This window comes from Rhincodon typus, chromosome 37 (assembly GCF_021869965.1).
Source record: "Rhincodon typus isolate 14 chromosome 37, sRhiTyp1.1, whole genome shotgun sequence".
Classification (NCBI taxonomy): domain Eukaryota; kingdom Metazoa; phylum Chordata; class Chondrichthyes; order Orectolobiformes; family Rhincodontidae; genus Rhincodon; species Rhincodon typus.
In genome coordinates this window covers 16,316,982-16,342,884 of record NC_063368.1, presented here as the reverse complement: position 1 = coordinate 16,342,884, position 25,903 = coordinate 16,316,982, and the positions used below count along the sequence as shown (strand labels likewise).

Below are 25,903 nucleotides of genomic sequence, written 5' to 3'. Positions count from 1 at the left end.
CAGCATTGCTAAGGTCCTTCAAGCAGACAAAGGCACAACTCAGTGTCACTACAAAACACACAGAGCTGGAGGCACCAGGTTTCCTTCATGGCTGGCGCTGAGTGAGCTGACCACAACAGTGGGGGTGGGGTCACTACAAATGGCATTATCCCTGGGCTCAGGGGGAGGTGGTGAGGGGGAAAAGAGACAGAGGGAGACAGAGAACTAATTGGTATTCAGTGACATCTGCAGGGTGGATGGCCAAACTGAAGGTGAGGATACAGACAATGTTGGGTCATCATACTTTGAATGGATGAATAGTGTGTAAACACTTGCTATCTAAAGCCATGTACATGGCAAAATGTATTCAGGAGAAACATAAAGATTACAGTTGGATTGCACTGCACCACTTTCAGTAGCTGGGAAGTGTAAAGTGGTTGGAGGGGGAGGGAGGCAGGAAACGAACATTCCTAAGGGGAGGTAATGACTGGACAAAAATAAACTGCATGCCCTTCAGATATAAGCCTATACAATGAGTACTCATTTTAAACACTAGGATATTTGGACTTGAAGGGAAGGGGTCAGGTAGCAGAATGGATTGAATGATAACTATAAAACAGAGGAAATGGTTTTGAACATTCTTTCGTATCTGCTTACTGTTCCAGGTAAAGGTGCCATCCCAGGGTTACAAGCCCCGGCCAATGGAGGAAACGGTGAGTTTTTGGTGATGATGACAGGAGAGCTAGAACCTTGGAGGACAATGGTGAGGATCCCTCAGGAAGAGGACTTTTGCTTCCTCTGAGTATACACAAGGAAGATAAGGGGATGCACCGTGTGTATTCCTTTCCCGAGTCATATGCTCGTTGGAGTTGGAAACAAGAGGCTCCAATGAGCAACTGAACAGGAACGCATGGGGTGGTGGGCAGATCATCATGACATGGACTTGAACGACAACAATGGGAACATCTGTTCATCCTTAAACAAATTTTCATGCTTCTAAAATAAAACACTGCACAGAAAGAAACGAATGAGGTATGTTCGTCTGTAAATACTACATCCAGAAGGCTACAATAGATTTGCTGAAACCTCTCTCACACTGCTGTTGCACTATGGCAGTCTATCATGGGTTACTCCACCTGTAGCTACACTGCCCATTCAGACACAACTTTCATGGTCAAAAACTGACCAGTGACAGGACAATCTAATGAGCCTGCCCTTTCATTATCATCTCCAAAAAAAAAAATTAGATGGAACCAAGGTGACAAAGGAACAAAAGTATCGTAAACTTGGTTAAACAAAATAAGAATAAATCAAGTTGGAACAGTTAATGAATAAAACCACAGTTAAGACTTTAAAAAGGCCAAGGACAGTGTAGCGGAGAAAAGGCCAACAAGAGAAAGGGAAGGTAGGATTTAAATTATTTTCATGGTCAAAATACTGTTATACGCATTCCCAACATCTGATCAGCTTTATTCCAGTAACATTAAAGCTTACTTTAGCATGGCAACATGCAAAAGGCGGCAGGTTGCCCCAGAGAGCCAGGTCATTCCACCAAAGTGTTAGTAATCTAATAATCCACAAAGTACTATCATTTGGGAATAGTGGGTTTTCAGAGGCTTGCCTAGTTACACTTCTAGAATCTTGCAGCACTTAGAATGTTTTTTTACAGAGCACCATTCCCCAAAGAGTGGCAGTAGGCAGGAGGCATGGTAAAACTGAACTAAAAGTAACCCCACCCCCCCGCCCCCCCACTGCAATAACCAACTCGTTCGGACAAGGCAAACTCTGTGTGTAACCAAAGGCAGCAGAATTTGGAGGGTTGGGAATCAATATGTGAAAACTCAAGAGATCAAAACTATCAGACATGAGAGGGGCTCTTTTCTTTCAAAAAAAATAAAGCTGAGGAGAGTCCCGATAAAGATTATGCAGGGAATTGATATCTTAGAGGTATCTCTACGTGTTAGAACTGAACCATGATTGTTGCTAATTAATCCAATCAGGAATTCAGAAGAAGCCTCTTTATCCAGGGAGTGATGGGGATATGGATCACGTCACCACAAGGAGTGGTTTAGATGCTGGGGAATCTAGATAAACACACAAAGGAGAAGGCAGGATATGCTGAGATGACAGTGGAGGCTCCTTTGAAGCATGAAGATCAGCCTAGGCCTGAGGGGCTGAATGGCCTGTTTCTGTGTTGTATATTCTGCATATAGATTGAGGTGCTCAGTTTTGCCATTCACTGCTTATTAGAGTTTGTCTGTTCATATTCTGTAAGGAGTTGGATACTTCCAACACTCCAGTTTTAAAACAAAATAAGCAGCAGCTGCATTGAAGAGCATCAGTCAAACAAACTTCAAAATGCAGATCAATGCAATGTAATTCCAAAGGAAAATTCCAAATTCCATTTATAACTCCTCCAAGGTTTAGGCTGTGATTTTATTTTCTTGAAAACGTTGACTCTAATAAGCTCTACAACTGTGGCAGAAAGGTGTGCCACTTACTTCCTGCTGTACATCTCTCTAAAACAGTGCTTATTGCATTTTAATTAGTCAACTGCTTGTTCAGTAAAGTGGGTTCACTGGCCACTGCAATAACCATCAGTGATTAGGACAGGTTGGTCATGACCGTAACCAGCCAGCAAGGAAGTACAATGGGCATTGGAACTAGTAATAGCCAATTGGACATGATTAGCCACCAGGCTCCCAATAACAAGCAAGGATGGGTAACAGGTGACAATTATAATCCCTGCATTTCTGAATAATTTTTACTCAACCCTTTCAGGCACACTTGTGGAACAGGTAGGACCCAAAACCAGGCCTTCCAGCTCAGAGTCAGGGACGCTACCACCGGACAATAAGAGCAGTATAAATCAATACAATGCATAAGCCCTCATTCCTTGACTGAGAATTGAAGCCTGGCTACAGTGGTAAAAGTGCTGAATCCTAACCGCTAAACCGCAAGGGAATCGTAAATACTTTATTCCTTGACCAGCATGGCTAACAGTAGGTCTTTTTGTCATCAATTTATTCATACATATTATAACACACCTCTCGAACAGGTGAGTCTTGAACCTAGGCCTCTGGCACAGACACAAGAGCCCCTAAAATGTTGCAGCAATGGGATTCAAACCCACAATTTGATCGGAGCTTGAGTCCAGCACCTTAGACTGCTCAGCCACACAGCACTTTAACACGTTAAAACCAAAGTGGAGGTTGCATGGAGTGACCATGCCCAGTACCATCGCTGCTTGGCGAAGGAATGTCAATCATAAGGCCGACATAAACCAAGGCAGGCCACTGTACACATCTAGCTTAAGTGGAGAACAGTTCAGCATCTGGGTTAAAATCCAAAAGGCCTGAGCTAAGTTACAAAGCACTCCCTTTTATGAGTTCCTAGAATATGTGAAGCTAAGTTAAGATCAGGTCAATTATATTTCAAGTAAACTGGATCAAGATGTGTACTCAATCAGGCACAAATAAAAGACATGCTGCAGCAACACAATTGCTAACCAGACATTTCTGCCTGGGGGAGCGAAGAGTGGGGAAGAGATCATACGCTAAACTACTGGGATTGAAATGTTTCCCAAAAATGCCCGGCACATTCCATAATAACAACTAAGTGTTATTTATAAGTTAACATTTAAACATTGCCCCACGCATTGCTGCAATTCCCTTCAGAATTCCAAACTATTCAAATATTCCCTTTGTCAATTCATCAGAAGTTAACAAATTTCAGGTAACTGGGGCCCAGTCACGTTACATTGGCCTCCATCAGTCTGACCCTGGCTGTTGAACCTTCCTTCTCCAATCTAATGTAGCTGAAGATGGAACTTTAAATTGAACAAATTTCTTGCTCCTGCGTTAAAATTGCAAATTTTAATAATAGATGACAGCAAAGGTGAACTTTCAATCTTGATCCAAAATGCATAACTTGCGTCACTTAAAGGCTTGACTTGCGGAGTTCAGAATGCCAAATAGATATTTCAAACAGTAGAGCTAAAATAGTGCTTAGTGCTTTAGATTTCAATGTGAAAGACCCATTCAGCGCAGGGAAATATAACTGACAACAAACCAGTCATTTAACAGTGACAAAAATAGAAATTGCTGGAAAAGTTCAGCAGGTCTGGCAGCATCTGCGGAGAGAAATCAGAATTAACGTTTCAGGTGGAGTGACCCTTCCTCAGATGCTGCCAGACCTGCTGAGCTTTTCCAGTAATTTTTTACTTTTGTCAGTCATTTAACAGTATCTATTCACACTTGACTATTTAAATAAGTGACTTACCACAATTATGGACTTTTGCTACCTTTAATCCTCATCATTTAGAGAGGTATTAACTTCACTGAAAAACTTCTGTCGCTTTTGCTACTTGCTTCCAAACCCACGACGTACTGATCTATAATAAGAAAAGAGAAATGCTGGAAATACTCAGCAGGTCTGGCAGTGCAGAGAGAAACAGAGTTAACGCTTTGAGTAGTCAGAAACAGTTAATAAATCACTGAGGTAAAACATCAACTTGGTTTGTCTCCACAGCTGCTGCCTCAATAGCTGAGTATTTCCTGTTTCTGCTTTAGATTTCCAGTATCTGCAGTATTTTACTTTGGTGTGTGAGGACGTAAACACCAAGGACGTGTCAAGATACATATTCTGGAACATAAACAATTCTTTTTGACCCACCCAACTCCCTAACATGTGCTGAACATTTATTTGTGAAAAGGTTACGTCCTGTTTCACATTAACTAAGCTTGCAGCGATTGTCACGGTCAGAGCTACAGTAACAGGGAGGGAGGGTCACTTAGCTACACGCACAACAGCTGTATCACATGCTTGGTACCAGGCCCACCTCTGGAAACAGGAGATCAAACCGGCTATCCTCTGGATTCCAGTGACCTGTCGGGGGAAAAAAGATAACAAGAGAGCTGCACAGTGCACTTCTAATCATAATGATCCAAACATAACATCTGCAGATTAAACACTTCTTGTCTGTAGCACAAACATCTCTAAAATAAAGAAATTTGATTCCACAAGGGTGTCAAGGGTTTTGGGTAGAGACAAGAAAAGTGAAATTAAGGTCACATTAGATCAACCATGATCTTATTGAATGATGGAGCAGACTTGAGGAGCCAAATGGCCTACTCCTGCTCCTATTTCATATGATCTTACAAACTGTACACCGAAGCCAAGCATGTCATAACATTTATGTAATTTATATGGTTTCAGTGCAGAAGGAGGCTATTTGGCCCCTCTTGCCTGTGCCACCTCTCCAAATGAGCAATGCACCTGGTGCCACTCCCGGCCTGTTCTGCGTAAACCTGATTATTTGTTTTCGGATAATAATCCCATTCCCTCCTGAGTGCCTCGACTGAATCTGCCTCCACCACACTCTTAGGCAGCACACTCCAGACCCCAAGCACCTGCTGCATGAAAATGGTTCTCCTCTTCTTTATTCACTCGCTCTGCATTGTTACTACCGTCAATTTTGTCAAGTCACAAATATGTGGTCTCTCTTTCTCAATCCTTCCAGCAATGGGAACAGTTTCTTCCTTTCTATTCTGTCCAGACCTCTTTGTGATTTTGAAAACCTTCATCAAATATGTTGATAATAAATTGGATACCATTCCATGTTAGTGACCAGCTCTGTACTGATCAGTAGCAAATCTCAGTGCAATTACTTACAACGGCGATTACAATTCAAAAGTGGGTGAACTAGCATAATGATTTAGGACTAGTAATCCTAAAGCCTGGACTAATAATCTAGAGAGACGAGTTTAAATGCCACTGGAGAATTTACATTTAATTAAATAAATCTGAAATAGAAAAAAGAACTGGTGTGAGTAATAGTGACATGAAACTCAGATTATCATAAAAATCTGTCTGTTAGAGAAACCTGCTATCTCTACCTGGTCTGGTTTGACACCAGATACAGCCCTCTGAAATAAGCTGGCAAACCTCTCAGTTGCATTCAAGACACCTTAAGTTAGGGTTCGGCAATAAATGTTGAATTAATAAACAGGAAGTGTTCATTAACTGTGAGTTACTTCAATGTGGCACAAAAGTCACTCTATATCTAAGTGCTCCAAGACCTTACTTATAAAACACAAAAGCAATGCTCTTACTAAAAATTTGAACATTTTCTGTTCATTCTCCGGCCCCACCAACTCTCCTCAGCTTTCAACTTTCTGAAGTCTGCCAGTTGATGATTCAGATGCCTGTCTAATAGTTTGGGAAAAGTCTTCACCTACATTAGGTGAGCTCAAGATGGCAAGTGTTGACTTGAATGGAGAGGACACCACCGAACTCGAACCTGCCAGACAGCATCAGAAGGAAAGATCCAGGATCACTCAAGTCTTACAGTATAAGATGAGGCCATTTGGCCCATGATGCCTGCACTGGCTCTTCAAAGGAGCGCTAATCTCCTGCTTTCTTGCCAAACCTCTGCACATTATGTCCATCCAAATAATTGTCCAATGCTCTGTGAATGCCTCCCATGGACCTGCCTGCACCAGAATTCCAGGCAATGCATTCCATATGCCAACTACTCACTGAGTGAAAATCTTTTATCTCACATCATAATACACAATTTTACTAATAAATCACCCTCCTGATCCACAAGTGTTGAGGTCAGTTACAGAACCCCAAGCCCCTGACTCCTCTGAGATCAGCAAAGATTGCCAAAACCAAAACTTGCGAGCTTATAAAAAGACCTTCTAAAATGCCAGACCAGGAGTGAAGTTACAGCACAATTGTACAAAGTTCTGATTATGAACCTTCACTACCCAGGTCAGCTTCAGGACCTGGCTACCTTTTAACTTCGGAGCAACACGGATTCAGGGGAAACCTGAGAGAGGTTTATAAAATAATTCAAGGGCTGGATAGCCTGAGTATTTCAGTTTGACATAGAGAGTACAAACTCACTTCCTCTCCAAAGAGTACAAACTGACTGTATATTGTATTTTCCATGGAAGTGGTAAGCCTTTGGAAACTGTGTCAGCTGATGAGATGGATGCTCTTATCTTCTCTAACATTCTCCAAAAGGCAGTCAAACCATTCTCTAGTAGGTCAGAGATCGGATTATAAAGAAGGGATGTGGCTTTGCACATAATAACAACTCACATCTATATGGTGCCTTGAACATAATAATTATCCCATGTGCTTTACAAGCTTTATGACACTAAAGATAACTTTCATTTCTATAGCGCCTTGTAGATCACCAAACTACTTTACTGCTAATGAAACACTTTTGAAGTGTAGCCATTACTGTGATGGAGGAAATCAAAACTGCTTGCAGCAAGCTCTCACAAAGAATGTGATACTGGGCAGATAATCTGGCTTTGTACCTATAAGTGACTGATAAAATATTGGCCTAGAACACTGAGGATAACTCATCTTCCCTACTATGAAATTGTGCCATGGATTCTTTTATAACTACCTGAGAGGTTTGGCAGGGCCTTGGTTTAGGAACACAGGAAGTAGGTGTTATCATCCAATATGGCATGAAGGGATGTACAGCTGATATATTCATTGAGGGTTAGTTAGGTTTGAAGGCATCAAGGTTCTCGATGCCTTTAGAGAGGTGGGCACCGCGGGAGATACAGTGCTTTATTTCCCTCTCCAGCTGCACTTTGACTTAGTCCCTTCCTGCTCTCCCTACACAGCACCCCCCCTCACCTTTGATGGCTTGCATTGTCCACAATGGCCATTACTTGTCAATACTCAATTATTGATTCATAGGCGTTTTTACTGGTGGTGGTATCTAGTTTAAAACAAAAGCAAAAGATTAAGTGATTTTGGTGGTGCGAAGGTGCTCAGTTGGTGTGATAATATTTGTGTAGAAAAAAAATTGGGTTTGAAGGAACCCTCTTGTGGCATAGTGGTAGTGTCCTTACCCTTGTACCTGGAGGCCCAGGTTCAAGTGCCACCTGCTCCAGAGGTATGAAATAACATCACTGCACAGGTTGATTAGAAAATAGGTTTTTTGAAAAAAAAACTGGGTTCCAACTAGTTGCGTAAATATGGGAGCTGGTAATCACTGGGTATGAGGTTTATAAAGTGTGGTTAACTGAAAAATGCTCTCACTAAAAGTGTGGACTTTGTCTTTGTTTAAGTACAGTTTATCTTCCAGTCTGTAACAGCAAGAGCAGGCTACTTGGCCCACTGACCCGTCTCACCATTCAACTAGATCATGGCAAATCTTATCTCACTTGATATCTTTAAGATTTTGAAATCTATCAATTGCTGTACACTGAGCTTCCACATCCCCCTGGGGTAAAGAATTTCAAAGATTTACCATCCTCTAGACGAAGAAATTCTCCCTCAGTCCTAAATGACCTAACTCTTATTTTGAGACTGTGCCCTGTTCTAGAATCTCCACCATGCAAGGTAAACTTCCTTTCTGCAACAAAAACAGAAGTTGCTGGAAAGGCTCAGCAAGTCAGGCAGCATCTGAGGAAGGGTCACCGGACCCGAAACAAAATCTTTGATATTTCCTTCACAGATGCTGCCAGACCTGCTGAGCTTTTCCAGCAATCTCTATTTTTGTTCCTGATTTACAGCATCCGCAGTTCTTTCAGTTTTTGTTTAAACTTCCTTTTTGCACCTATCTTGCCAAGTCTGGAAGAATTTTGCATATTTTAACGTGATCAGCTCTCTCTTCTAAACCCTACAGTGAAGTGGAGATGCCGGTGTTGGACTGAGGTGGACAAAGTCAGAAGTCACAAGTCACATGACACCAGGTTATTGTCCAAAAGGTTGATTTGAAATCACAGGCTTTCACAGCACTGCTCCTTCATCAGTTGGACTACAACCTGGTGTTGTGTGACTTTTGACTAAACTCTAGAGAACAGAAGCGCAGTCTCCTCAATCCCTCCTCATGGGACATGATCCTGCTGACCCAAAAATCACTTCGATTTAAAATTTCATCATAAAGAGGGCACCTTCGACAAAACAGTAACCCCTCAGTACTGCAGTGTTGGCTTTAACATTTGTGCTCAAGTCCTAGAACGGAGCTTTAACTAACAACTCTGTGACTGAGCAGCAACAGCTGCTATTACCAAGACATGGCTAACTCACAAGCTGACTAAAGTGATAATAGGGCAGATAATCAAAGGCCTTGCAAAGCAGGTAGGTTTCAAGGAGAGTGTTTTTGAGAGAGATTGACGGGTGGAGAGATAGGAGAATTTCAGAGCTTATTAACTCCTCTCAACTCAGTCAAATTATGTTTGAAGCTTATCTCAGTGTCAAATATAACACCGACCAGTCTTGCTGAGCCTCAGACAGATGCTGGAGGAGTGATGGAGCTGGTGACAAAGGAATCGGGACTGAAGGCAATGGTGTCAATATTTCCATTATTTAACTGACAGTTGTTTCTGAAACACATGCTCCATGTGGCCTTCTGGACTGTATTCAATCACTCCTGATTGTTGGAGGGCAATTTTCCAGCGAATTTTTCATCCATATTAGTTCTGGGGTTTTCTCCTTACTTTTTGCTCCTCCATATTCATGGGACGTTAACTATATTGTTAAGATACCAGATGAAGAACATTTGTTTAGTATCTAGCAGTTTACTGTGTAGCATTTATAAGGAGAAGCTGCCTCCTGCTTAATTTCACTCATTTGGTTTCACTGTTTTAACTGATTTATTAGAAAAGCACAGAGATAGACCACACCTGTATATCTTTTTTTGCGGTCTTGAAGACTCTGTGCTCCATGTATGTATGGGTGTTTTATGTTATAGCCTCTTTTTAATTAGTCAAAGCAAGGTTCATCCACACACTTAAGGCCTTTCCCCAGCCAGTGGACACTGCAGGATCTGGAGAGCATTATCTCTGTCCCAAGCAGCATTTTAAAGTTTGCAAGCTTCATTTGAGCATTTGACTTTTACAGCTCCCCCTTTTAGTTTGGCTTAATTTGGCTGATTTTGTTCAATCGTTTTGAAAAGCGCACAAAGAGAGACTGCTGCCGCAGTGGAGTGGCCATAAGGAATCGGACATTTGTAATGCTGCATTCTGTAAATAAAGCAAGAAAAATATTAGAGTCTAGTTTCATATTTCACCAGCTGGCTTAGAATCAAATTAACACTCCCAGGAGATGAACTGGCTGCTGCAGTTTAAGGTGAAGGGTGGGAGGAGGAAGTCAGGCTTGACAACCAGCTTGTCAATTTGACACAGTGTATTTGTGAATCTGTCTCACAAGTTATGAAGTCAGTACAGTATGAAAAAGGTTTTAACCAGTTCCTGCTGCCGTCCGAGACCTACGAGTAGCTGTTGTGTTGCTGCCTGCGGCGAGCCGTCCTCATTTTCTCAAAGCGTGCCTCCATCTCTTCCAGGACTTTAGGCGTGTATCGCACCACCAACTTCACCGTGCCTTGCGCAGCTTTCAACAACTCTACGGCCTTCTCATGCTGCTCGCCCTCCACGCTCTGAATCCAAAGAGGCAGCAAGACAAAGAGAAAGGAAAATTTAACACCATTCTGCACCCCCCTCAATCCCACGTTCAGTCCCTTGAATTCCAATACACATATCGATAATTCAAACGCGTATGTGCACACACACCAAAGCCAAAGGAGGGATTAAGGATGCAGCCAGAGTGTCCTACAGCCATATAAATAGCCCTGTAAGAAATAGAAGGCAGTTAAGCTCATCTACCTCTCATTATCACGGGCTTGTTATCCTGCATATGATTCCAGACTCACATTAACGTGGCTGACTCTTAGCCAGTCTCTGAATTGACCTATGGGTTAAAGGGCAACTAGGGGTGTTCAACCAGCACCAGTCTTGCCAGTGACACCCACATTCCATGCAAGAGTTATAAATATCGTGACTTAACTGCATAGCCAGCAAAGTACAGTGCTTCAATGAGTGCCTGTAGCCGTGCAGACAATTATACCAAAACGTCACATCTACAAAGTGCCTAAATGTATAAGAGAGTCAGAAAAAAAAAATCAAAAAACACAGCACTGCTCATGGTGCCTTAAAAGCTGCCAATTCCCTTCACCACAAGTTCCCATTGGCCAAGAGAGGCCACATGACTATGACAACTCTTCAGAGGAAAGGAAGCACAAGATGATATTTACAGCGCTCTTTGTGAAGACAGAGCCTAGATTAAAATACAGTCCAGCAAAATGTCAAGGCGATAACGGAGTCTGTTAAACAATGCCAGAATAGACAAACCAAACCCAAGGTTGGTCTTGGCTTACCAGTCTTTAAGCTGTTGTATAAAGTTCTGGTTAGATCCCATATGGAGTAACCATGTTCAGTTCTGGGCACTTCACCTCAGGAAGGGTGCATTGGCATCGGAGACAGTGCAGTATACCTTCACCAAAATGATACTTAGGCTAAAAGGATCAAGTTATGAGGTTAGCATTGACCGGGCTTGTGGAGGATCTTGCAGCACAGAGATAACCCTACCTCTGGGCCACAAAGCCCGGATTCAAATCCCACTTCAAGATGTGATAGCCACAGCAGCATGACATCACACATCCAAACAGACTGACAAAAGACAAAGACTGGGGGCTTGTATTCCTTCAACTCTTGAAATTCGAGAGGTGTCAAGTTAAGGTCTTAAGGATTTGATAGATTTCATGGAGGGAGATATTTACTGTGGTTAGGGAATGCAGAGAAGTTGTGGCGGGGTGGGTCGAGGTGAGGAAGGAAGAGTCTTAACACTGCAGCTGGGTGATTCAGGGCTGATGTCACGAAACACAAAGAATACTGAAAATTTGGAGTTGTCCCCTCTAAAGAAACTGTAGTTGCAGGGCTCAACCAAAATGTTCAAGCCTAAGACTTTTAAAAAAATAAATCAGTAATCGGATATGGGAGTCACTTGCTGAGCCAGCATTTATTGCCCATCCATAATCACCCTTGAGACGGATATTTTTAGACAAGTCTTTTGCTTTTTGTCTACTTTCTCTTTTCCTTATGACCACTACCACTTCCTCTGCTAACTTTTCCACATAACCTTTGTCATTTAATTTCTCCCGCCCTCCTCCCTGTCTGAGACCTTCCTCCCTGTCTGAGACCTTCCCTTCATACTTGTCTTCCTCCTCTCCACTTTCTTCAGCGTAAAATTTCTACGTTCCTTCAGTTCTAAAGAACAGTCATATTCAACTCAAAATGTTAACACAGCTTCTCTCGCCACACAGGCTACCAGAGCTGCTTAATATATCTAGTACTTTTGTGTTTTTGTATCAGATTTTCAGAACCTGCAGTTTTTTTTGTTTTCTTTGATATATTCTTGTTGAGTTAGGATATTACGGCTTACAGTACAAGGGGTCCATTCTGTAATTTTGATTGTGGACTAAAATGGGAAATGGACTATTTATAAAAACCAAGGATTGAGGAATGGATTACTGCACATTTTAAAAGCAAGTTACCTGTCATGCATTTAATGTGCTATTTACAGTGCTGTTTGTTCAAGCAGTGGAGGGAGTGCACTTAGAGCTGCTGAAGCCTTGGGGTATGCATGAGAGGAGATTCAGCTGGCAACAAGTAGCTGATCGGTCTGTGGAATGATAATCTGTTGTCAACGACAAAGGCCTTTTGCCTGCCGACAACGATTCGCTCAGAGCTTCAAAACTAGAGGGCATAGGTTTAAGATGAGACGGGAAAGATGTAAAAGGGACGTAAGGTGCAAGCTTTTCACGCAGAGGGTGGTGTGTATATGGAATGAGCTGCCAGAGGAAGTGGTGGAGGCTGGTACAATTACAACATTTAAAAGGCATCTGAATGGGTATATGAATAGGAAGGATTTAGAGGGAGATAGGCTAAATGCTGGCAAATTGGACTAGATTAATTTAGGATATCAGGTTGGCATGGACAAGCTGGACTAAAGAGTCTGTTTCCATGCTGTACATCTCTATGAGTCTATGAGGCACCTGATTAGATTGCGAGGAGAAGCCACCAAATCTCTGGAAAGGATGGAGCTGTCATTCTTTCTGCAGTAAAAAAATCTTCTGCCTGAAAAAAAGTCAGTTTATTTCCTGTTATCAGTTGCTATAAACTGCGGCTCTTAACCAATAAACCAGAGATTTTATAAGTGTGAACAAATCACTATGGGCTGAAGAAGGGTGACTGGACCTAAAACATTAACTCTGCTTTCTTTCTACAGATGCTGCCAGACCTGCTGAGGTTTTCCAGCAATTTGTGTTTTTGTTTTTGATTTCTAGCATCCACAGTTCTTCCTTTTAAGCTAATGGAATGTTGGTCTTTATTTCAAGGAGACTGCAGTATAAGAGTTGGGAATTCTTACTGCAAAAGTACAGGGTGCTGGTGAGACCATATCTGGAGTAATATGAGCAGTTTAGGTCCCCTTATTGAAGGAAATATATCATTCCATTGGAGGCAGTTCAATACAAGTTCACTAGAATGATCCCCAATGTGCAGGGAATGTCTTCTGAGCAAAGTTTAAACAGGTGGGCACTCGACTCACTGGAGTTTAGAAGAATTAGAGGTGATCTCGTTGAAACATAGAGAATTCTTAATGGGGCTTCAATGTTATTGGAATGTTTTCCCTCATGGGAGAGGCTAGGGCCAGAGGACACAGTCTCAGAATAAAGGGGTATCACTTTAAGACTAAGATATGGAGGAATTTCTTCTTTCAGAGAGTTGGGAGTCTTTGGAGCTCCTTGTCACAGACAGCTGCGAACATAAAGTCCTTGTGTAAGGCTGAGATGCATAGATTCATGATCAGTCATGTAATCAAGGGTTACAGGGAAAGGGTGGAAACGTGGACATGAGAAGTGTTGGATCAGCCATGATCCTATTGAATGGTACAGCAAGTTTGAAGGGATAAACGGTCTATTCTTGTTCTATTTCTTATAGTCTTATTTGTTTTCTTTTAATTACTGTGTATGTGTTGGAGTTATTTAGAAAGGTAAATAGTTATACTCTCCTATTTCCAACTGCATGTCAATCAGATTTACATATTTGCTGAACTAAGTCTTATTTTATAATAAATTAATAATTTTGCTGATTGTTTTTTGAAAACAAACTGGTTGACAATATTTTCTTCTACACCTTGAAAATTTCTGTCCTGTGGAGTTGTGGGAATAGAGGGAGGTAGTGCACCAACCTCGGTCGTAACATTTCTGACCAACAAAGGAAAAACGGGGGCATTATAAACCTCTTTGGCCTTCAGCCAGCTTCACCCATTTGCTGCTACCAGTCACATTCACCAGAAATAAGTAAAACTCAACACCCACCACGCCGTTTACTGAGAGTAACTGGTCGCCCCGTTTAAGACCTCCGTGTCTGTCTGCTACCCCTCCAGGTATAATACGGGATATATAGATTGGGGAGTTCTGTTCCTTTCCACCCATTATGTTGAAACCAAGGCCCTCTTCTGTTTTAGGAAGTTCCACAACTCTGGGATGTGCGTGTCCCTCACTGGCTGCGAAAGCTGCAACTGTTGCCTGGGATACGGAAAGAAAGAGACAGGAAAACAGATTAACTGACACACAGTCGGGAGTATTTTCTCTGCAGGAAAGAATAATTTGCATAGACATAGTGCTTTTTCAGAGGGGTCCCAAAGGGCTCTGCAGTCTGTGTCGTTCTTTATGAAACCGAGCTGCTGTTAACAGTCCAAGAAACAAGGCAACCAATGCAGGCACAGCAACATCCCACAAACACAGAGGTAGATGACAAGATAATCTCTCTCTTAAAACAACTATTGAGGGATCAATTTTGGTTGGTTCACAGTAGAGAACTCAGTGTCACTTATAGAGTCACACAGCACGGAAACAGACCCTTCGGTGCAACAAGTCCAGGCCAACCATAAGCCCAAACTAAACTTTTCCCACCTGTCTGTACATGGCCCATTTCCCTCCAAACCTTTCCTACTCATCTACTTTGCTAAGTGTCTTTTAAACATTGTAACCGTGCCCACATCAACCATTTCCTCTGAAACTTCATTCCGTACGCAAACCACCCTCTGTGTAAAAAAATTGCCCCTCATGTTTTTTTTAAATCTCTCTCCTCTCACTTTAAAAATATGTCCCCTTGTCTTGAAATTCTCCATCCTAGGAAAAAGACATCTACCATTTAACCCTTTCTATACTCCTCATGATTTTATAAACCTCTACAAGGTTGCTTCTCAACCTCCTATGCTCCAGTGAAAAAAGTCCCAGCCTATCCAGCCTTTCTTTATAACTCAAACCCTCCATACTTGGAAAGATCCCGGTAAATCTCTTCTGAACCCTCTCTAGCTTAATAATATCCTTTGAACAACAGGGCAACCAGAACTGGACAAGAGACCTGACCAATGTCCTGTATAACCTCAGCACGGCTTCCCAACTCCCATACTCAAAGGTCTGAGCAATATAGGCCAGGGTGCTAAACACCTTTTTAACCATCCTGTCTATATGTGACAAACTTCAAAGAATTATGTACTTGAACCCGTAGGTCCCTCTGTCTACAACACGACCCAAGGGCCGACCATTAATTGTATAAGTCCTACCTTTGTTTGTTGTACCAAAATGCAATACTTCGCATAATCCAAATTGAATTCCATCTGCCATTTTCAGCCCATTGACCCATTTGATTAAGATCTCTTTGTAATCTTAGAAAACCTTCTTCACTGTCTACTACGCCACCAATGTTCTTCAAATAGTGGCCACAGGGTCACTCCTGTTCAACTGGGATGAGAGACGGATCCTTGGTTTAACATCTCATTTGAAAATCAACACACTCCACAGTAAAGCGCTCCACCAGGACCGGGCCCTTTGGCTCTCTGGGGTGGAAGTCCCAGAATTACCTCCATAAACCTTTCTGCCTCTCCATCTAAATGACTCTATCTTCCTTACAAGTGATTCTTAAAATAAACCTCTTTGACAAAGTCACTATTACCAATCATGTTCAGCATTTGTTGAAATAAATACATTAAATAAAATGTAAACCCTGACCATTAATTAACACAGAGAAACTGGTCCCATTGTTTAAATGTCCTCTGTCAGTCTGCTACCCCTCTGGGTGTAGGGTGGAATAAATACACAGGCGGGTTCTCTTCCTCCTTGTCCATTTGTCAGCTGACATTATGAAGAACTGCCAAACAAAGTCTATGGTATTCCCCTCCCATTGACATTTAAGAGCATCCCAAATTGTCAACATTCTGCGTAACTACCACTGCCTGGACAAGCGTATGAATATGATAGCTACAGTGGTAGATCAGAGGCTGGGAATCCTGCAGTGAGTAACTTACCTCCTGAATCTCCAGAGCCAGTCCACCATTTATAAGACACAAACAGGAGTGTGATGGAAATCTCTCCATTTTCCTGGATGAGTGCAGTTCCGCTATCACTTTAGACAAAGTAGCGCGCTTGATCAGCACTGCATCCACCACCAGCACACAGTGGCTGCAGTGTGTGCTCCATCTACAGGTTAAACTGCAGGAGCCGACAAAGCTCCTTCCAAACCCAAAAGCCATACCACCTCAAATAATAAGGACAGCAGTTACATGGGAACCCAGCACCTACAGGATCTGCGCTAAGTCACTTGCCATTCTGACTTGGAACTATCTCACTGTTCCTTCACTACTGCTGGATCAAAATCCTGGAAATTCCTTCCTAAAAGCACTGGGAGTGCGCCTACACTAAATGGACTGCAGCAGCTCAGGATTGCATCTCATCACCAGCTTCTCAATGATGGGGAGGTACCAGTGTTGGAATGGGCTGGACAAAGTCAGATGTTACATGACACTAGGTTATAGTCCAATGGGTTTATTTGAAATCACAAGTTTTCACAGCACTGCTCCTTCATCAGGAGCGCTCCGAAAGCTTGTGATTTCAAATAAACCGGTTGGACTATAACCTGGTAACAACTTCTCAAGAGCAACTGGAGTGTAGGAGGTTGAGGGGTAACCCTATAGAGATTTATAAAATCATGAGGCCTATAGATAAGGTGAATGGTACATATCTTTTCCCTAGGGGTTGAGGATTTCAAAACTAAGGGGCAATTTTAAGGTGAGAGGAGAAAAATTTAGAAAGGACATGGGGGGCAACTTTTTTAAATTGAGAGTAGCTTGTGTGTGGAATGAACTTCCAGACGAAGTGGTGGACGCAGGTAAAGTTACAATGTTTAAAAGCCATTTGGATAAGTACATGAATAAGAAATGTTTGGAGGGATATGGGCTAAGCGCAGGCAGTGGGACTAGTTTAATTTGGGATTATAGTCGGCATGGACTGGTTAGACTGAAGGGTCTGTTTCCGCGCTGTGTGCATCTATGACTCAAATTAGTGAAAGGCAATAAATGCTGGCCTTACCAGTGAGGTGCACAATCCAGGAATGAATAATTCATTTTAAAAAATTGATTGGAGGTTGTTCCCTCTGGTCAAAGAGTTCAGAGCGACACAGAATTACCTTAAAATTTGAGTCAGGCCATTCAGGAGTAATATCAGGAAGTACGTCTTCACATAAAGACGACTGGAGAGCTGGCTGTTCTCCCCAGAAATCTCTTGTGGCTAAGGGTCAGTGGATACTTTCAAATTTGAGACTGATAGATTTTTGTCAGGTAAGGGTGCTTAGTGCGATTGCACTCAGGTAGGTACGTCAGGTTACGGTTCAGAGCAGCCAGGACCCGACTGGATGGTAGACTATGGCCTTCTTCTGATCCTGTGGTCACAGGTTCGCAAATACCTTGTTACTTGTGCTCAGTGAGGGACCCGGGTTCATCAGGCTGTGGGTACCTTGGCTGTTGCGTGGGCTCGGATCTCAGGACTGCCACTGATGTCGAGTGTCTCGTAAAGCTGTTCGTACACCTGGAATGAGAAACAGGGTATGGGAACACGGAACACAGAAAACAGAAGCAGGATTAGGTCATTTTCCCAGTGAGCCTGCTCCACCATTTAATATGATCATGGCCAATCCTCTACCTTAATGCCATACTCCGGCTCCCTTGCAGACTCTTTGACACCGTTAGCTTCTAAAAACCTATTTATTTCTATTCCTCCACACTGGTAGAGAATTCACAGGCTCAGCACTCTCTGCGTGAAGAAATTTGCCCTTATCTCAGTCTGAAACGATTGAATGCATATCCTAAGAATGTGACCCTTGACCTAGGCCCCCAGGCCAGGAGAAACATCATTCCTGCATCCTGTCTGTCCAGGCCTGTCAGAACTGTACATGTGATGGTGAGATCGCCTCTCATTCTTTAAAACTCTACTGAATACAGAGCCAGGTGACTCAATCTCTCCTCTGACTAACTTGACATCCCAAGAATCCATCCATTATGTTCTCCTGCCGTCCTCCTTATACCATCTGCACTCAGCTAAATGACAAAACCTGTCAAAAGACAAGTTTACAGGGGTAGAAAACAAAAAAAAATGCATAAAATTTCAAAAACACACCTTTTGATGCTAATTCTGGTGTTTGATAGTGTTAACTGCTTAAGCTAATCTGCACTGGTGCAACCCCTTTATATATTTGCAACATGCCAGGAATTCTACACAGTTTCAGCAAGTCTGTGGCTCCCAGCATGTTAGCCAATTGTACAGCCCCTGCACGGAAGTAATCTCACAGCACCCTGTGTCATTATGGAGCAGCACAGCACTCTCAAAAATTAATGTAATAGACTAATAACTATAATCAACCCCAGTACAAAAGACAGTCACTCATGGATTACAATCTAATGCTGTCGGATCTCTTGTGGCATCTTCATGGTATAATTATACCAACAAGACTGTTAATCAAGTATGGCGCAAAACATATTAAGGAAACTTGGCATTACACGTATATGCCAGACTTTTAAAAAGACTTTGAGCTGTTCTCCCATGGTCTTTCACTCAGTCAGTAAAGATCCAGTATGAGTTTGAGGTGAGGTGCAGGATTACTGGAACAGAGCGCACAATTTATGGTCTGCCCTTACTCTCACACAATATGTTAACCTTTCTCATTACACAATTCTGCATCCACACTTAAAAACCACAGTATGTAGGCAAACAAAACAGATCTAAAATGGCACCTGCCTAGAATTGTCCTGCAGCATTTCCAGTGGTCAGTGGGTGTAATTACAGTGTGACGTTTACATATGCAGTTTCCATCTCAAATGTGGGTGCAAGAATAATAATAGTGTTAATATAAGTGCATGACTTAAACGTGAGAACAGAGATCAATATTCTATTGTCAAAACAGTATGCAGGCACAAGGTATTACTGAGATAACAAGGTGTAGAGCTGGATGAACACAGCAGGCCAAGCAGCATCAGAGGAGCAGGAAAGCTGATGTTTCGGGCCTAGACCCTTCATCAGAAATGGGGGAGGGGAAGGGGATTCTGAAATAAATAGGGAGAGAGGGGGAGGCGGATAGAAGATGGATAAAGGAGCAGTTTCAGGGCCGAAGAGATTACGAGAGAGTTTCAGTGAGATCCACTGAGGTCTTTCATCCAGCTCTACACCTTGTTATCTCAGATTCTCCAGCATCTGCAGTTCCTAATATCTCTGAAACAATTTTAACCCCACTGTGAAGCCTCTTCTAAGGATGCCTACCTTGAAGAAGTTACCCTCCTCTTTCCGGAAAGACCTCAGTGGATCTCTCTCCCACTGCAACTCTCTCGTAATCTCTTCGGCCCTGAAACTGCTCCTTTATCCATCTTCTATCCGCCTCCCCCTCTCTCCCTATTTATTTCAGAATCCCCTTCCCCTCCCCCATTTCTGAAGAAGGGTCTAGGCCCGAAACCTCAGCTTTCCTGCTCCTCTGATGCTGCTTGGCCTGCTGTGCTCATCCAGCTCTACACCTTGTTATCTCAGATTCTGCAGCATCTGCAGTTCCTACTATCTCTGAAACAAGGTATTACTGGCTGATCTTCACTGATGCTGTAAATGGACATTAAGACCAAGTATATTCTTCAGTTAAATTTGGTAGGGATATTCTCTGTAGTACAGGCTAAGGTGCGAGAAGACACAAACCTTGGGCAAAACAACCTTATTACTTATGACGTGTGTAATTGCAGTCTGACAATTTCTTATTAAAGACTTGAGCATCAGAATTGACTGGGAACTTTTTGAAACATACTTCTTGATATGGACAGGTGAGCTACATAGAATTCACAACACAGAAACAGGCTAATTAAGATTAATTGGTCTAAGCCAATGTTATACACCACAGAAGTCTTCCCCACTACCCCCCACTGCACCCAACACTCTAACAGCATAGCCTTCTATTCCTTTCTCCTATATATGTTCACCAACTTCACCGAAAATATATCAATGCGGTTCACCTCAACTACTCCACGTTGCAGCGAATTTTAAATTCTCACTGCGCTCTTTGTTAAAATCTTACATGTTAGAAAGAGTAAAATTCATTTTTAATCAGATGCAACTGTAAAATGTGCAAATAAGCTTCTTTCCTTCTAAGGCTGACGCATGCAGAAAGATCTACAATACACAAACACATTTGCTGATGTTCAGTTTGATGAGTGCGTGCATTTAGGGAGCAAAGCTATAGTCACAGATTGTGTACTGACCTCTCGGATGGCAGAGCAGAACTTGCTCTGAAGAACTCGCTGCAGTGTCTGCAGTTTCTGCGGGGGAACGTTGCCGCTTCGTTGTAACTTCTCCAGCAGCTCGATCGCTCTGGCAACATCTGGAACATGCAGAAAGCAGCAATTAAGCATTTAGCTTGCAGGTAGTGTTCAAGCTTGACATTTCTGCCCCATTCCTTGCCAGAAGTATTCTTGCTCCCTCTAATTTATTTTCTGGTGTGTGGCCGTGGCTTCTGGAACCAGTCTGGGAACCCTTGCCTCACTGACAGCCACGCGCAATCATTAACTTGCTGCTGCTTGCCTTCTCAGGTGGAGTGCAAGAGATCTCATACTTGAAGAAGATTGAGAGGTCCTCTCCAGGGTTCTGACTAGCATGTATACTTCAATCAACAGTACCAAAACCTGGGCTCAATTTTACAGCCATAATAGGGGAGGCAATGGCCTAGTGGTATTATCGCTGGGCTGTTAATCCAGAGACCCAGATAATGTTCTGGGGATGGTGGAATTTGAATTCAATAAAATATCTGAAATTAAGAATCTAATGATGACCGTGAATCCATTGTCAATTGTCAGGAAAAACCCATCTAGTTCACTGATGTCCTTTAGGGAAGGAAACTGCCAGCCTTACCTGGTCTGGCCGACATGTGACTCCAGACCCACAGCAATGCGGTTGATTCTTAAATGCCCTGGGGGCAATTAGGGATGGACAATAAATGCTGCCTAGCCAGCCTTCATCCCATGAATGAATAGAGAAACAAAAAATATGAACAGCCCCTGCCTATCCTACCTGTGCACATGTTAAATAGAGCGTGTTGTTGTTGGGTGGATCATACAAAATCATCAGTTGTTCTGGAATGACTAATTATTGGCTTGTTAAACACCCTGCTAACTGTCTTAAAGATTTTGTTGCCTGCTGCACTTTTGAGCATTGGATGTGAGAAACTTTGGGAATGTCTTATGGCGCTAATGACAAGGCAGCACAATTGTGGAAGAAGTGGTCCGGTCACTGATTTTATTTTAATTAACTCAGTCCTCTATGCTCTGATACATATGTGAAATGTATACTATATATATACTGCAATATATAGATAAATTGCTGAAACATACTGATAGCTATAACTGAAACATACATGTATATCAAAATTTATTTCAGATATCTGAAAAACATATTTTCCCACATTTTGTATGTTTCAGATACATACCAGCATGTATTTCAGTAATGTGTCCTATATCTTATAGAGGCAAACGCTAAATGTATTCAGAAGTATGTTTCATATATACGTCATTATAGAATTCACTAATATACCTCGCATATCTTTCAGGGATATAATTCTCTACGTTTCAGTATTACTGAATGAGAATTTGATAGATATATGAAATGTGCAAAATTCATTCAAAAATATATCTGAGAGATACAAAATATATAACTGAAATATGTATTGATAGACATATGAGACAAATATATACTGATAAAGTTATGAAACATTGTTAACATATATATTGACACATCTGATTATATACATATACAGATTTAAGAATGAGACGTATTACTAAAATAGATACTGATACATATTTTGGTTTGAAGATATTTTACTGAAATATATCAGCCATAATTCTGGAAAACGTCCCCATAAATCCCGCCCCTTTTCTCTACTGGTCGGTCTCCTCATGTATATTAATAGTCACCTCTTCCCCATTGGTCCATCCTGCTGTCAATCACAGAGTTCAGGCTCTGATTGGCTATGCGGATAGCGCTCCCACTCATTCATGGCTTTAACGGGATCAGGAATGAAATGTCGAGGGGAAATGCCGGCCCTTCGCAGGCTCTCAGTGGCCCCGTGGAAAGGGAAAGGGAAAGAGAAAGAGAAAGAGAAAGAGATGCGGCGGCGGCGGCGGCGGCGGCGGCAGCAGCAGCAGCAGCAGCAGGGTTTCGAGGTGGTCAGCTATTCCACTCACCTCTCTCCAGCGACAGGGATTCAGCCAGCGCGGCCATCTTGGAGCCGGTATCACCTGACCATGAAGCGACACGTGACCAACACCGGCGGGAGCTGCAGCCACGCCCACAGCGGTGAGGGGCGTGGCCTCCCCCGCCTCCTGCAACGACAGGTGTCCGGCAACAGGGGCCGTTGTCGCCTTCCTCCGGACACCATCCCCAGTCCTGCAATGACAGTCCCCGGCCACAGGGGGCGCTGACTATAAGAAATAGGAACTGAAACAGGCCATTCAGCCCGTTGAAACTGCTCCATCATTCAGTAGGATTGTAGCTGATCTGACAGTCCTTACATGCACTTTCCTGTCCTTTCCCTTTAACGTTTGATCAAGAATCTATCTCAGCCTTAAATATACATAAGGCACCTTACAGCTCTCTGTGGCAAGGAGTTCCAAAGACTCTCAACCCTCTGTGTGAAGAAATTTTTCCTCGCCTCAGTCTGAGATTGGAGCCCTTTATTCTGAGGCAAGTTGTTGGAGGGAATCCCTAAGGACTGGACTTACATGTATTTGGAAAGACAAGGACTGATTAGGGAGAGTCAACATGGCTTTCTGCTTGGGAAATCATTTCTCACTAACTTGATTGACTTTTTTGAAGAGGTAAGGAGGAGGATTGAAGAGGGCAGAGCGGTAGAAGTGATATATGTGGACTTCAGTAAGGCGTTCAACAAGGTTCCTCATGGAGATTGGTTAGCAAGGTTAGATCACGTGGAATATAGGGAGAACTAGCCATTTGGATACAGAACTGGCTCAAAGGTAGAAGACAGAGGCTGGTGGTGGAGGGTTGCTTTTTGTACTGGAGGCCTGTGACCAGCCACAAGGATTGGTGCTGGGTCAACTGCTTTTCATCGTTTATATAAATGATTTGGATATGAACATAGGAAGTATGGTTAGTAAGGTTGCAGATGACACCAAATTGGAGGTGTAGTGGACACTGAAGAAAGATACCTCAGAGTACAATGGGATCTTGATCAGTTGGGCCAATGGCCCGAGGTGTGGCAAATATAGTTTAATTTAGATAAATGTGAGGTATTGCATTTTTTTGAAAGGCAAATCAGAGCAGGACTTATACAGTTAATGGTAATGTTCATAGATCGTAGAATCCCTACAGTGTGGAAACAAGCCCTTTGGCCCAGCAAATCCACACTGACCCTCAGAACATCTCACCCAGACCCATCCCCCTATAACACACCTAATCTAGGCATCCCTGAACACTACGGCTATGGAACACTATGTTCAACTGACCTAGCCTGCACATCTTTGGACTGTGGGAGGAAACCAGAGCTCCTGGAGGAAACCCACACAGACACAGGGAGAATGTGCATTTTCCACACAGGTAGTCACCTGAGGCTGGAATTGAACCCAGGTCTCTGATACTGTGAGGCAGTAGTGCTAACCACAGAGCTACCACGCCACCCCAAGGTTCTGGGGAGTGTTGCTGAACAAAGAGACCTCGGAGTGCAGGTTCATAGCTCTTTGAAAGTGGAGTCACAGATAAACAGAATAATGAAGAAGGCATTTAGTATGCTTTCATTTATTGGTCTATGCATTGAGTATAGGAGTTGGGAGGTCATGTTGTGACTGTGCAGGACATTAGTTAGGCCACTATTGGAGTACTGTGTGCAAATCTGGTCTCCCTTCTATAGGAAGGATGTTGTGAAACTTGAAGGAGTTCAGAAAAGATTTACAAGGATGTTCCTGGGGTTGGAGGGTTTGAGCTACAGGGACAGGCTGGATAGACTGGGGCTGTTTCCTCTGGAATGTCAGAGGCTGAGGGGTGACCTTTTGGAGGTTTATAAAATCATGAGGGGGATGGAGAGGGTAAATAGGCAAGGTCTTTTCCCTAGGGTGGGGTAGTCCAAAACTAAAGGGTATAGGGTTAAGGTGAGAGGGGAAAGACTTAAAAGGGATCTGAGGGGTAACTTTTTCACACAGAGGGTGGTGCGTGTATGGAATGAGCTGCCAGAGGAAGTGGTGGAGGCTGGTACAATTACAACATTTAAAAGGCATCTGGATGGGAGGGTTTAGAGATATGGGACAAATGCTGGCAAATGGGACTAGTTCGGATTGGGACATCTGGTCGGTATGGACTAATTGCACCGAGAGGTCTATTTCTGTGCTATTTGATTCTATGACCCTAAGTCTGCACCTGACATAACCAAGCACCTAAATATTGTAAAGTGAAAGAAGGATCTGAGATACCCCCTCTCTCATCACCATCCAAGGCTACAGAAACACCTTTCAGGTGAAGCAGTGATGTACCTGCCCTTCTCTCAAACTAGTGTACTAAAGAAGGTAAACTATTTATTGGCCCTCAAAGCGAGAGGATTCCAGTACAGGAGCAGGGATGTCTTGCTACAATTATACAGGGCATTGATGGAATATTTTGTGCTGTTTTTGATCTCCTTGTCTGAGAAAGGACATTCTTGCTGTAGAAGGAAGAACAGCGAAGGTTTACCAAAATTGATTTCAGGGTTGGCAGGTTTGACATATGAGGAGAGATTGAGTCAGTTAGGATTCTATTCAGTGGAGCTTAGAAGAATGGGGAGGCGATCTCATTGAAACCTACAAAATTCTACCAGGTCTAGAGAGGTTAGATGCAAGAAAGATAGTGGGGAGTCCAGAACCAGGGGGCATTGTTTAAAGATAAGGGGTAACCTTTAGGACTGAAATGAGGAGAAATTCTTCACCTATAGAGTAGCGAGCCTGTGGAATTCGCTATCACAGAAAGTGGTTGAGGCAAAAACATTGTGTTTTCAAGAAGGAGGTAGATATAATTTTTTTTGTGGCTAAAATGATCAAGGAATATAGGGAGAGGGCAGAATTAGGGTATTGAGCTCAATCAGCATGATTATACCAAATGGCGTAGCAGGCCCGAGGGACTGAATGGCCTACACCAGCTATAATTTTCAATGTATTTACTGCTCTCACTGTGGTCTCATCTACAATGGGAAGATGAAACGCAGACAGGGCGACCCCAAGCTTCCAGTTGCCTGCCACTGCAACACACCACTGTGTTCCCTGGGCAACATCTCTGTCCTGGGCTTGCTGCAGTGCTCCAGCGAAGCTCAGCGCAAGCTGGAAGGACAGCAGGAACAAATTACTGCAGATGCTGGAATCTTGTACTGAAAGCAAACAATGTTGGGAATCAGAGCAGGTCAAGCAGCATCCATGGAGAGAGAGAGAGAGAGAGCAAGCTAATGTGTTGAGTCTAGATGACTCTTCATCAGAGCTGGAAGAACAGTATAACTAAAAACCGAAAGAAATGCAGATGCTGTAAATCAGGAACAAAAACAAAATTGCTAGAAAAGCTCAGCAGGTCTGGCAGCATCTGTGAAGGGAAAAACAGAGTTAACGTTTCGAGTCCGGTGTTCTGAGGAAGGGTCACCGGACCCGAAATGGTAACTCTGTTTTTTCCTTCACAGATGCTGCCAGACCTGTTGAGCTCTTCTAGCAATTTTGTTTTTGTTGT

The 25,903-nt window shown here is 42.8% G+C and overlaps 1 protein-coding gene across 5 annotated transcripts; it reads right to left on the bottom strand.

Annotated features, from left to right (window-relative positions):
* Window positions 1-1,732: 1,732 nt before the first annotated feature.
* LOC109915633 (protein lin-7 homolog B) lies at window positions 1,733-22,435 on the bottom strand. Of its 5 annotated transcripts, none has more exons than XR_007265703.1 (7): window positions 22,399-22,435; window positions 20,425-20,543; window positions 17,651-17,722; window positions 14,174-14,383; window positions 10,230-10,393; window positions 4,261-4,866; window positions 1,733-3,834 (listed from the first exon to the last, which is right to left on the bottom strand). XR_007265703.1 is itself a non-coding variant. In XM_048617661.1 (7 exons), the coding sequence occupies exons 1-6, from the start codon at window positions 22,433-22,435 to the stop codon at window positions 4,845-4,847; spliced, it is 624 nt and encodes a 207-aa protein (XP_048473618.1). In that variant the 3' UTR covers window positions 1,733-4,372; window positions 4,820-4,844. The 5 variants fall into 5 exon arrangements, 4 of the variants coding, with proteins under 4 accessions (XP_048473618.1, XP_020370875.1, XP_048473620.1 ...); XM_048617661.1 differs by having other exon boundaries at window positions 1,733-4,372; window positions 4,820-4,866; XM_020515286.2 differs by having other exon boundaries at window positions 1,733-4,866.
* Window positions 22,436-25,903: the final 3,468 nt, after the last annotated feature.